Raw genomic sequence first — 13,075 nt, forward strand, 5'->3', positions numbered from 1 at the left:
GGAGTGGGGGTTAAGAATGGAAGGAGGGAAATCAGTGAGGAGGTTATTGCCATAGTCCTGGTGAGATGTATGCCTTCTACATGAAAAGCACTGTGTATAGTCCCCAACTAAATTCCAAAGGCAATTAGGAATGATTTGGGACTAGAATATTTTGTATGATCCATGTTATTCTTTCATTTCCAATTTAAAATAATACAATAGGCAAGTATTAAGCACCTACAGCATACAAGGTACTTTCCTAGGTGCTGGAGTTACAGCTGTCCTTGAGTGTCCTTCTACTTGGTGGCCGCCTGACATAGTGAAAAGAGCCCCAGACTTGAAATCAAGATATCAAGGTTTTAGCCCTGATTGCTACTAACATGTCAGGTGACTCTGGGCAAATCATTTAACCCCATCTGCAAAATGAAAGAGTTGGTCTGTATGTATACACACACATACATACACACACACAGAGTAAATGTCTAGTACTGTGTTCTTTTTCCCTATTACTGAGAGACAAGGCTAGCAGATAAAATCGAGAATATAAATAACTGATATTGACAGCCCCTAGCCAACATGACTTTAACTGCAAAACCAATAGATGTGAGTTTCATATACAGTTTACTTTTCATGAGGTTTTTTTTTTTTGAGTCTTTGAAGTTCAAAACTTGATCAAGGGAGGTTTTTTGGGTCAAAAATAAACCTTTATTGTTTTTTTTAAAACACTCACATAGCCATCCTCCAACCAATGAGAGAGAAGGCTAGACAAATAGGAGAGCCTCATTAGATGGCCATGGCCCTTGCTGGGTCACTGAACAGCTGGATAAATAGTAATTCTCACAGTGTTTCTCCAAGATAGACTAGACGGCAGGGTGATGTGGGTGAGCATTATTATTAGGCAAGTCAGTCCTTTCCAAATCTCTAAAAAGATTCTGATTCCAGGCTCCCTTTTTCTCTAAGTGATATAAAGGAGACACAAGAAGGATAGTGACCAAGTACATTTGTGGTCATACCCATGAATTTTACCTTTCCCTAAAACTGCAAAGATCTCTGCCAAGTATACTCTGCCCTACACCTCTATAGAAATGGAAATGTGGTTGCTCCCACTGTCCATAATGAATCACATCCCAGTAAGCCAATACTTGAAAACCTTTGGCTGAGGGGAAACTCTGCTTCTCCTTCTCCCATCAATTCCTTGGGTTTCTGTGGAGTACCGTAGTCTTGTACTCCTTGGATAAGCACTGGTATGGTAGGTATGTACCACTCCATCCTGGCTTCCTTCAGTTCTCTCCTACAAATAAGATAGTCAAGATCTTCATGTCTTAATTTTCTTCCAGCTACTCCCTTCTCCATATGGCCCTGGAACAAGACTATATCCCACGTTTTGTTCAGTCATTTTAGTAGTGTCTGTCTCTTTGTGAGCCTATTTGGGGTTTTCTAAGCAAAGGTACTAGAGTGATTTGTCATTATCCTTCTCCAGCTCATTTTACAGGTGAAGAAACTGAGGCAAATAGGGTTAAGTGACTTGCCCACGGTCATATAGCTAGCAAGTATCTGAGGCCAGATTTGAACTCAGGAAGATGAGTCTTCCTGACTTCAGTCCCAGTACTCTGTATATTATGGCACCACCTAGCTGCCCCACATCCCAAGGTTAGACAGCAATAAAACTTCCCATTAGTTCCTAGTGACCAGAATCTATTTGCAGATCCCATTGACTTCTGTTCATTTTAGTGGCTCTGGCGACCTCTACCCTCAGGTCCCAGGACTTTAGGCTTCTAGTTATCTACCAGTGATCTTTCCCTCAATAGAAACAAGCTTCCCAGGGCTACTTCCTAGTATTTTTTTTTTCCTGTCTGGAACCTCTAAAGGACCTTCTCTTGCCTTATCCTTGGTGATCCTTCCAATGTCAGTCACCAAGCTTCTTCAAGAAATTGGTTTTAGTTCTTTAGATCAGAGGGCTAGGGAAGCCATCCTGTGTAAGAACACAAGTTCTTACTTACAACATACCCTCAGTATGCTTCTGGCTTCTTACCAAGGGATGGGAAATTCTATTAATTAAATTTTTAAAAATAAGAATTTATTAATCATGTACTACAATGCAGTGTTCTGGGCTGGGTACTAAAGAAACAGACAAAAATGAAATGTTCCCTTCCCCTAAGAGCTTATTCTGCTGGGAGGATATGCTATATATGAAGATAAGTCAATATAAAATATTTGAAACAAATATGCACAGTTATTTAATAGAAAGTATTTAAAATTTTAAAAATTAAATATATAAAGTATATATCAAATGTATACACTGAACTGTATATCAAGACTGCATATATATAAAATATATACACTTGGGGTGTCCAGAAAGACCTCCCATGAGTTGTTCTTGGAGGAAAGCTACAGATCTAAGGGTGGAGGTTGAAGAGAGAGTGCATTCCAAACAGAAGAGACAGCCTGTACAAAGTCACAGAGATAGGAGCGGGAATGTTCTGTTTGGGGAAACAGTAAGTAGACTGGTTTGGCTAGAACCTTTTCCTCCGGATTCCCTCCCCAGGTCATACAGAATAGCCCATGATGCCTTCCTTGTGTATCTGGGCTCAGGAAGAGGCAGCTGTTCCCCTCATATATGTGCATAATGTATTTGTTATAGAGTTATTTCAGTTGTGTCCACCTTTCCATGATCCCATTTGGGGTTTTCTTGACAAGACATTGTCATGGTTTGGCAGTTTCTTCTCCAGCTCATTTTATAGGTAAGGAACTGAGGCAAACAGGGTTACGTGACTTGCCCAGGGTCACACAGCTAGTAAGTGTCTAAGGTCATATTTGCACTCAGGTCCTACTGACTCCAGGAATGGTGCTCTATCCATTGTGCCACCTACCTGCCCCTCAATGCACAGTATGTACATGGTAACTTAGTGTAGAACATGTTCATCTTACCCAGATGTTCATCTTACCTATCTCTAGGCCTGACATACTCTAACAAAGCGAATAGATAAGGTTTGAATCCATAACCATCTTGGTTTACTAAAAAAAAAAAAACCTCAAACAAAACATTGTGAAAGAGGAATAGCCTTGGATTCAAGGAGAGCTGGATTCTTTTTGCACTCTGCTGGCAGTCCCCATGTGACCTTTGGCTTTGGATTGGGCCAGAGTTTTTATCAGCTCCAAAATAGGGGATTAGACTCAGTGAACTTTCCCTCTCTATGTGTTCTCTAGGGGCCCTTCCCTCTTTAACATTCTATGACTGACTCTAAATTATGAAAAGTCTGAAGGAAAATGTGTATTGCTTGCTAGTTTGTTCCCCTACTATGGGGCATTGATAATGAAACTATTGATATCACCCCTCTTTTGCTCTGCTGGCATCAACTTTTATCCATACAAGCAAGACAGTACCATGAAATGCACTAAGTTATTTTTCAGTTTAATTATTCTTGATGTTAAAATTTTTCTATCAATACATTTTTTCCACTACAAAACAGGGCTTAAATTATTGTTTCCTAGAAAAAGTGATGGAGAAAATGTTAATAATGCAGATTAAACTTAAAATTATGTCATGCATACTTCTTTTGAATGCTGGATATTACAGATTAACTAGCATATTACTGTCTGTACCTCCAAAAAGCTCAAATAAAGAGGGAAATTATTCATATATACAAAAAATATTTAGGACAGCTTTTTTTGTGGTGGCAAAAAATTGGAAACTAAAAGGGGCATCCATCAGTTGGAGAAAGGCTGAACAAAGTATGGTAGATGAATGTGTCTGCATTAGCCTTTTAGTCTTAGAGAGTTACCTGGGGCTCATTGAGAGGTTAAGGACCTTGAACAAGTCATTTTATTTCTATGGGCTTCAGTTGTTTCGTCTGTAAAATAAAGGGAGTCTGAAAGGAAAGGTTAAGCTTAAGGACACTAGTTTGCCAGGATGACCTTCTACCCCCACCTCCCACCCCCAACCTCGGAGGTGATGGGCCTAATGCAATGCCATGAGGGAACTAGTGAGGCTTCTGGGGGAAGAACAAAGGCATATAGGGTTAAGGAAGTGTTGGCCAGGGAGGGGCTCTTATCGGTGTTTTTGGTAAATGGCACAGATATCCTGCCCAGCTGGAAGCAGCTTGAGAGCATCTCATGAAGTGGAAAGACCTTGGAACCCCGCAGCATCTGAGATCTGAATAGCCTTGGCCAAGTGTATTCCACTGTCAGTTACCTTCAGTCCCATTCTCTCCATAGCACACTCACTGACTCCCTTCTCCTTCCTTTTCTCCTACATGCCTCTGATTCTGGAACCAAGGACCATGATCAGATCAGCTCTGCCATTATTCCTAGATAGAATGCATCAGTCTACTCCTCTTTAACTTCATCTCTGTTATCTCTCACATTAGAAAATCCCTGAGGATAGAGAATTTTCACTTTTGTCTCTGTATACCCAATCCATGTCTGGCACATGATAGCCACATTAACAAATGTTTATTAATGGTTGAGACGCTTTGAGTGGTACCTCATTAGGAAGTGGAAATATGTACTTGAAGACCTCAATTCTAAAAAATCATATGAATATCAGAGAGTTGTACACTACAGTAAAACCCAGGCCCAAGTACCCCTGCCTGGCCAACACTTCCCCAACCCTCTATACCTCTGTTCTTTCCTTATTAGAATAAGGGGCATGTAACTAGTTTTACTTCTACACTTGTAGCCCTGGAGCTTAGCACCATGCTTTCCACATAGTAATTGCACAAAAAATGTTTTTTTCATTAAAAAAAAAACTAAAGATGGGGTGACTAGGTGATGCAGTGAGTAGAGCATGGCCCTGGCATCCAGAGGACCTGAGTTCAAATCCAGCCTCAGACACTTAACACTTACTAGCTGTGTGACCTTGGGCAAGTCACTTAACCCCAATTTCCCTACCTTCCCCCTAAAAAAAAAAACCAAACTAAACAAAAATAAAGAAATTACATTGGATGACCTCTAAGGATCCTTCTAGCTCTTAAAAAAAAATCAGTCATCTTAACCTACCCATGATTAGAAGCAAAGCTTAAACCCCCATCTTCCTGACTCCAGGGCTACCTCTCTATCCATTACATTATGTTCCCTTTAAATGTCATCTCTTAAAAAGATGCCTTGAAAATAAAATAGAGCAGATAAAATATTTACATATTTAAAATCCCTGCTATCATGGGTTAATTTGAAAAGCTGAATTGAACCAATATAGCTGTTCTTAGAAACTCTTCTGTCTGTCTAGTGTGGTTTTCAAAGCTCATCCTGGCTATAGCAAGAACTTCAGAACGGAAAGTTAGAATCACTTGGTGATTCTAACCACAGACTCCTTTCCCATTTCTTTGAAAAACAGAAAAAGAGGCACATGTCTCCTATCTGTGTGTAATGTTAAGTGTTGCCCAAAGTAGTCTTCTCTGTTTCATCACACAGAAACTCTGGGGGCTCAGTGAAGATCCTTGTTTTGCACATTTCCTACAGAAAATGCTAATTATGATTAAAAAAAACCCTCCTCCAGAGACGTATCTCTTTCTAAATAATTCTTTCTTTAAAATCCAAGTTCATCTGTAAAGCAGCTTACAGCATGAATTGCTCACCATGCGTGGCAAGTATCGAGTGTTAATGAGCACTGATCTTATGGGGATTTCTAATCTTCAGGTGATCTGCAAAGTTGTTGTTTTGAAATTCAGAGGGTAAGTAACCAGGGACTAAGTAGGACATCTGGCATCATTTCTTGATCATTAGTACCAGGGTAAGATGACCTCCAAGGACAAGGACATGAGACTTTGAGGTCACCTGGAGGTTTTTTGTACTAGGGTCAGCAGGGAGGGGAGCAGCAGGAAGCTGCTGCACTTTAGAACTCTGCTTGGTGGCCTGACAATGTAGACATTTACCCACCTGGCTTTGCGGTGGTGTACAACTCTGATATTGATATGATTTTTTAGAATTGAGGTCTTCAAGTACACATTTCTGCTTTCTACAACCCAAAGCATCTCAACCATCAATAAATATTTGTTAATGTGGCTAATATGTGCCAGTAATGTATTGGGTGTATAGAGACAAAGTGAAATATTCCCTATCCTCAGAGATATTCTAATGTGAGAGACAACATGTGCATATATAAACACAGAAAATTTTCATACAGAATAAACACAAGTTAACTTTAAAGGGGAAGGCACTGGTACCAGTGACTCCATTGATACAGGGAATTCCCATGTGAGAAAACCGCAAAAGTCAGCTGGTACTTCATCTGCAACACATACACATATATATGTGTATATACAACTATGTGTATATACACACATGAATATACACAGACACACCATGTACGTATATGCACACACCATACAATGCATGCCTATACACACATGCATGATGTACATTTGTACACATATGAGTGCATGTTACATGTATGTTGCATATGTATTGCAGATTAGTCAATTGATTTTTCTGCTTTCCTCATCTAGGAGTGTATACGTATACATGTGTATATGTACATATTTTTTATATGTGTACATATATGAAGAGAGACATGTGTGTATACAGTCCTCCACATGTAACATCATAGGAGTGTCATTGTATGACTCAAAGGTAGACAGAATAGCTATCTCTAGCCTCTTCTTCTTCCACCCTTTTTCAAGGGAAATTTAAATTCCTGCCAAGAGGGGGAAGCAGGAGGTAGAGACAAGAGGCCACCAATCCGCTCTCTCAGATAAGGAGCATACTGGGCTAGAATTATATCTATCTCCTCCCTTAAATATTATTTGTTTAGACGGGGATGTAGTTTTAAGGTCCGAGCTAAACTTCTAGTCTCTCTTCATTAATGGGGAAAAGAGGAACTTTATGTCCTAGGCTTGACTCCCTTCCCACCAAATACCATTTCTACAATGAACATATTCATAGCAGGTAGGAAAGAAATCAATTTATCCAAGCTGGTAGCAAAACAGACGTCAGAGAAAATATAGACATATAGGCTGTATACAGAGCAAAAGGGCTCTTCTATTGGGAATGAGGTAACTCAGCTCAACCAAGAAAGACAAAGTCCCAGATCTCACTCAAAGGGAAATTTCCTGAAGTTTCTAGTGCAGCAAGCTGAGGATGGGGGCATGAAGGAGACTGCTGGTCTTCCCCATGTCAGCTTCTTCCCAGAGTCTTATTGTTTGCATCTTCCATCTTCTCTAAGTTGGAGTGTTATAAAGCCAGTCATGGCCAGTCATCCTGGCTTTTGTCTCACCACTAGTGGAAGAAAAACTGAGGCTGATGACTTTGTGCAACTCTGCCTCACTTAAATCCAATTCACAACCAAGTCAAGAGGTCACCCATGATGTCATTAGTCTTCTGAAAATGAAAGGTGAACAACAAAGGCCAAAGAGGTTGAAGAAAGCCAAAGGAAGTTAAGAGACTGAACCTCTCCTCTCTTCAATTCCACTCCAGCCTCTCACACAGATGTGCGGCATTGATCTCTACCAGTGAGGAGAGAGACTCATGCCAACGGACTTTGGGACTTGAGCTATTTTCTTCATAAGGAAAATTTGGCAATCAATTTCAGTATTTCAACAGGCAATAATCTTTTTTTGCTGTTTAACAAACTTCATTTAGAACCTATGATTTCAAAAGCAGAGGGAATTCTCTGGGTAGAGAAACTCCCTCCACAAGGGCAGATTGATATTCTTTTGAAACTTTGCTGGTGCACTGAGAGATTAAGTGACCTCTCTAGAGTTGTATAGCTAATTTGTGTCAGAGGAGGGACTTAAACCCAGGTCTTTCTGATTCTAAGGCCAGTCATCCATATGGTACACCGTGCTACATCTCATTAACAAACCTTAATAGTTTGGAAGCTTGTCCTTTCTTTAATTTAAACATGTCTTGCTTCATAAGACATCTCTTTCTTATCTTCCGCCATGAGCAATCATGAGATTCAGAGACTAGGTAGTTACTTTTTTTTTCTTCATTCATTCAAGACACATTTATTAGGTAGAGTCAGCATTGTCTAGTAGAAAGTGTTCTGGAGTTGGACTAAGAAAAATGTTCAAATCCCAGCTTTGCCATTAACCGTGTTATCATGTGCAAGCCACTTTGGAGAGACAGCATGGAACAGTGGAAGGAAGCCTGGCTTTGGAGTCAGAGGAGCTGAGGTCAAAGACTGGCTCTGCCACTTCATCTGTGTGACCTTGGACAGACCATCTCACTTCCCTCAGGGCCTCAGCGTCTTCATTTCTTTTTTTGTTTTTTGCTTTTTGGAGGTAGGGCAATTGGTTGCCCAAGGTCACATGGCTAGTTTTTGTGTTAAGTGTCTGAGGCCAGATTTGAACTCAGGTCCTCCTGACCCCAAGGCCGGTGCTCTATTCACTGCGCCACTTAGCCACCCCAAAGTTTTGTTTGAGTCTTTTTTTTTTTGCTTTTTGGAGGGGCAATTGGGGTTAAGTGACTTGCCCAAAGTCACACGGCTAGTAAGTATTAAGTGTCTGAGGTCAGATTTGAACTCAGGTCCTCCTGACTCCAGGGCCAGTGCTCTATTCACTGCACCACCTAGCCACCTCAGCGTCTCCATTTCTGAAATGAAAATACTGGATGACATCTGAATTCCCTTCCAATCTGAATCTAGGACCCTAGCATCCCCTTTGGACCTCAATTTCCTTAGCTGCAACAAGAAAGCATTGAATTAAATTATCTCAAATGCCCCTTTTCAGCTGTAAATTTTCTGGTACAACAACCAAGAATTTGCTGTGCTTTTTGCTAGGATAAGATACCATACTGCAGCTAATTAGCAGTAGGCATAGCCGGGGGAGCCATCCATAACAACGGGTCTTCCCATTTCGGCCAGTATGGAGGATGAGGATACTGCTGGTGACCTGCAGAGATTGTGTCATGTCTATGTTTCTGCTGCAGGCAACCAAGAAATATCCATGCATTAAGAATAAAGTGCTTTTCATGCTAGGGGAGAAATAAAAGGGCTAAAGAATGGTCTTTGGTTTCTAGCTCATCAGAGGAAAATGAAGTGTTCTTGGCAGAATAGAAAAAAAGACTCAAGAGAAAAACTCTAAAGAGAGTGGAAACTAGAGACTTGAGGGTCAAGACTTTGGAACATGGAGGAAGAAAAGCCAGCACTTTAATTTTTGCTTTATACATGTTATCATCACAGGCAACTAAGTGGAACAAGGATTAGAGTGGCCTAGACCTGGTGGCAGGAAGACCTGAGTTCAGATATGGCCTTAGACATGTAATAGACACATAGCCCTTTAGAAGTCACTTAACCTTTGCTTACCTCAGTTTCCTCATCTGTAAAATGGGGGCAATCCTATCTGTAGTATCTACCTCACAAAGCTGTTGTGAAGATCAACCAAGACCATGTATGTAAAGTGCTTTGTAACCCATACAGCACTAGGTAAATGTCAGCTATTATCAAGGATCTCCACAGCTGAAGATAGGATCATAGACAAGATAATCTCTGATATGAAAGAACTGTGTTTTAATAGGAGAGAGTTAAGTTCCTTCCTCCTCCCATGGCAAGATGCCATGCCTTTGTTTGTCTCCAAGTCCTTTAATAGCCTCCTTGGAGTTTCTTCCTCCTTCCTTATTTGTTCCTGCCCCTTTTTTACCCCAATGCTGTTACCTTCTCCCTGTCTCTTTCCCAGATTTTATTCCAGTGATGCACTTGTTATTTAAAACAAACCAAGAAGTGCTGGAACAAAAGATTTCTTCAAATATCCAAAATCTGATCTATGATGGTTTCTACTTCTTGGTTTGTACGTACCAAACTAGTGTCTAAAAGCCAATTTCATCTAGGTTTAGAATACCATAATAACTTCTTTTACCTTATTATTATCAAATATTTCTATCCCAGGAAACCCAATTGCTTCTTATTTTTTGACTTCACTAAGGCTACCCCCAGACCTTTAGTTATGCCATCTCCTGGTAGCTAATGTGCTTTGAATCTACCTCAAATTATCTAAAGAAAAACCAACCACTGACAATATCTTCCACATGCTTTCTGCACTTTGTCATCTCTCTTTCTTTGCCCAAGCCATTACCTTTCCCCACAATATGCACCTCTTTATTTGTCTTTTGATGCCTTCAGGATCCATCTCCAAGGTCACCTCTTCCATGAAGCCTTCAGGCAGAAGTCATCTTTAACAATCAATTCATGTCCTGTACCCTGGAAGGAGCTTTGTCTGACCACTCCAGCCTTCCAGGAACAATCACCCCTTTGAACCCTATTTGTTTAGTCATTTTTCAGTTGTGTCCAGTTCATAGTGATTCCATTTGGGGTTTTCTTGGCAAAGATACTGGCATGGTTTACCATTTCTTTCTCCGGTTCATTGTACAGATGAGGAAACTGAGGCAAACAGGGTTAAGTGACTTGCCAGGGGTCACACAGCTAGTAAGTGTCTGAGGCCAGAATTGAACTCAGAAAGATGAGTCTTCTTGATTTCAGGTCCATCACTCTGTCCACTGTACCACATAACTGCCCTTTAAACCCTATAGCACATCATTATATAGGATGATACTGTTTGCTATATCATACAAGCTAATCTTATTTCCTTATTTTAATTTTTAAAAGAATGATGTCAGGGACCACTGTATTTAACCTAAGTAGCATCTTTCACCATGAGGATCATATAGTAAGTAAATGCTCAAGAAACACTTAGCACAACTGTGGCACAGTGGAGAAAGCCCTGGGGTTGCAGTTATGAAGATTTGAGTTCAAATAGTGCCTCACTGTATGATCTTGAACAAGTCACTTATTCTCAGCCTCAATTTCTTCATCTGTGAAATGGGGATCATAATAGCACCTCCCTCCTAGGGTTGTTATGAGGATCAAATTAGATAAGATTTATAACCTTCAAGTGTCATGTAAATGCTAGTTATTATTAATATTTAATTCTTCACCTTCACACTTACCTATAGACACCACTTGCCACAAGAGTTGCTTGATTTTTATCTTAGGAATTTTAGAGCTCGAGTAGGAAAATGAAAAAATAAAATAAAAAATAAAACGAAACCCCAGCAAAGAGTAATTTGCTTGACAGAATTGCATACTGCATTTCTAAATCAAACTGAAGAGATCAGATGATCACCTGTCTCTGTTGCTGTAGAGGGGATTCCTCTCCATTTGGAGAAAAATTGTACTAGATGACCTCATAGGTGCCGTCCAGCTCTAAAATTCTGTGATTCCACATGAATCTACCTACCAAAGCAAGTGAGGCTAAACGCCTTCCCTTCTCCCAACCTGTACTCTTGAACCTTGACCTACCCCCACGTGCCCAACATACCACTACTCTATTTTGAGCTCCTTGATGGAGAAGGTCATGTATCATGGTGTCCTCACAAGGTTGTTGGGGGGAATCAAATGAGTTAATGTATGTAAAGCGCTTTGTAAACCTTAAAGCACTATATAAATGTCAGCTACTATTATTGTTAACATAGAGTACAAGTCTAATCAATATTGTTTGAATAAATGAATTGATGACCTATTATATTGAGTGTTTGCACACACTGAGAAGTACCTGCCTGAGAACCCATCCCTTTGCTGGATTGCCACTCCCTCTCTGCCCTCCCCCAAACCTCACTCTTTCTTCATAGAACTTTGAGATCTCAAAGGGAATTTTACCACTTGAGTTCAAAGAGAGCACCATCCCTGCATAGTTTTTCTACCCTTAGTCCTTTCCTAACCCCACATGCTGACCTCAACCACACTTGGCAAACGATTGAAAACTGGATAATGTTCCATGGGCCTCATAGCCAGGGTTCACAAAGATAAGCGGGCAACTTTCCTTTGATCCCGGAATAGTACCATTGGTTATCACTGACTGAGCAGTGGGATTGAGTTTGTGGTCATATGGTCTAGTCTATTACTCCTTGTCGGCGACTGTGGCGCTCTCAGCATAAACTCAAAACCCCTTATTTTGAACAAAAATGTAGGACAAACTTAGTGTCAGTTACTGATTTATAAACCTTGATCAAGCCTCGCGATTCAAGATGACAGGGACTGTTTTATGTTGGCCTTTGTGTCACCACCCCTTAGCATACATAGTGCTCTGTATGTAACAGGCACTTGAAAAAATGCTTATTGAACAGAAATAAAAGTTGGCAAAGCCAGGCTTTCTTAGCTACAGAAATGTTTTTTAAAAAATATGACTAAGCAAAGTTGGACTCATTAAGGTAAGGAGACAGAATACTTTTTAACATAGAAAAAGTGAATCAGCTTACGTTTATGTGGTCAAGGTAGGCGCCCTTTGGTCTGTGGGGATTAGGGCTGCCTAGAAAGGTGCTAATGGTTTCCCCTTCGCTTCTCCAGACATCTTGAAATCCATTCACCTGATGCTAAGCACATTGTCATCCTGAGGAGCAAAGACTCAGCCACAGCCCAGGCGTGGTTCAATGCTATCCACGCCAACGTTAGCGACCTGCTTACGAGGGTCATCGCAGAGGTCAAAGAGCAGCTGGGGAAAAGCGGCATCCCTGGGAGCCGAGAGATCAGACATCTAGGCTGGCTCGCAGAAAAGGTATGGAAGATGTTTTGTTATGTTCAGTCCCCTGGGGCAAGCCCATCTTCACTTTTTGCCATTTCTGAAGTCTGTTTCTTCATAGCAAACTCTCACTTACCCCTGAGATAATTTCCCTGAAGGGGGATTCTCCAAGTTTCAGATACACAAAATGGCAACCATTATCCTTGTCACCATTTTCAGATTTGTCAGGGTGTGATCCATGGCATCTGAAATGAAAGGGACTATATTCCAATTCAGTTAATTTCAACAAGGGTTTATTAACTGTTCACTTTGTGCTGTGCCCTGTGTTAAATTCTGGGACTACAATGATAAAACAAAAAACAAGCCTCAATCCATACCGTTAATGAATTTATATTCTATAATTTGCTACTTGGGGCAGCTAGGTGGTGCAGTGGATAGAGCACTGGGCCTGAAGTCAGAAAGACAAATGCAGCCTCAGATACTTACTAGCTGTGTGACCCTGGACAAGTCACTTACCCCTGTTTGCCTCAGTTTCATTATCTATAAAATGAGCTGTAGAAAGAAATGGCTAACCACTGCCATATCTGTGCTGAGAAAACCCCAAACTGAATCATAAAGAGTTGGACAAGACTGAAAACAGCTGACAAACA

General features: G+C 40.6%; 1 protein-coding gene across 3 annotated transcripts in view; it reads left to right on the forward strand.

Moving 5' to 3' along the window:
* Window positions 1–13,075, forward strand: part of SNTB1 (syntrophin beta 1) — a 320,298-nt gene that overhangs the window by 182,703 nt on the left and 124,520 nt on the right. For all 3 annotated transcript variants that reach the window (XR_011167045.1, XM_069081287.1, XM_069081286.1), the window contains exon 3: window positions 12,254–12,461. Coding sequence is in view for 2 of the 3 variants with exons in the window: in XM_069081287.1 (XP_068937388.1) it covers window positions 12,254–12,461 (208 nt within the window). In the remaining variant the exon portion in view is untranslated. The remainder of the gene's footprint in view (window positions 1–12,253; window positions 12,462–13,075) is intronic.

This window comes from Petaurus breviceps, unplaced genomic scaffold, assembly GCF_028583685.1.
Source record: "Petaurus breviceps papuanus isolate PSGF00001 unplaced genomic scaffold, PetGlider_PUasm1.0 98, whole genome shotgun sequence".
Classification (NCBI taxonomy): domain Eukaryota; kingdom Metazoa; phylum Chordata; class Mammalia; order Diprotodontia; family Petauridae; genus Petaurus; species Petaurus breviceps.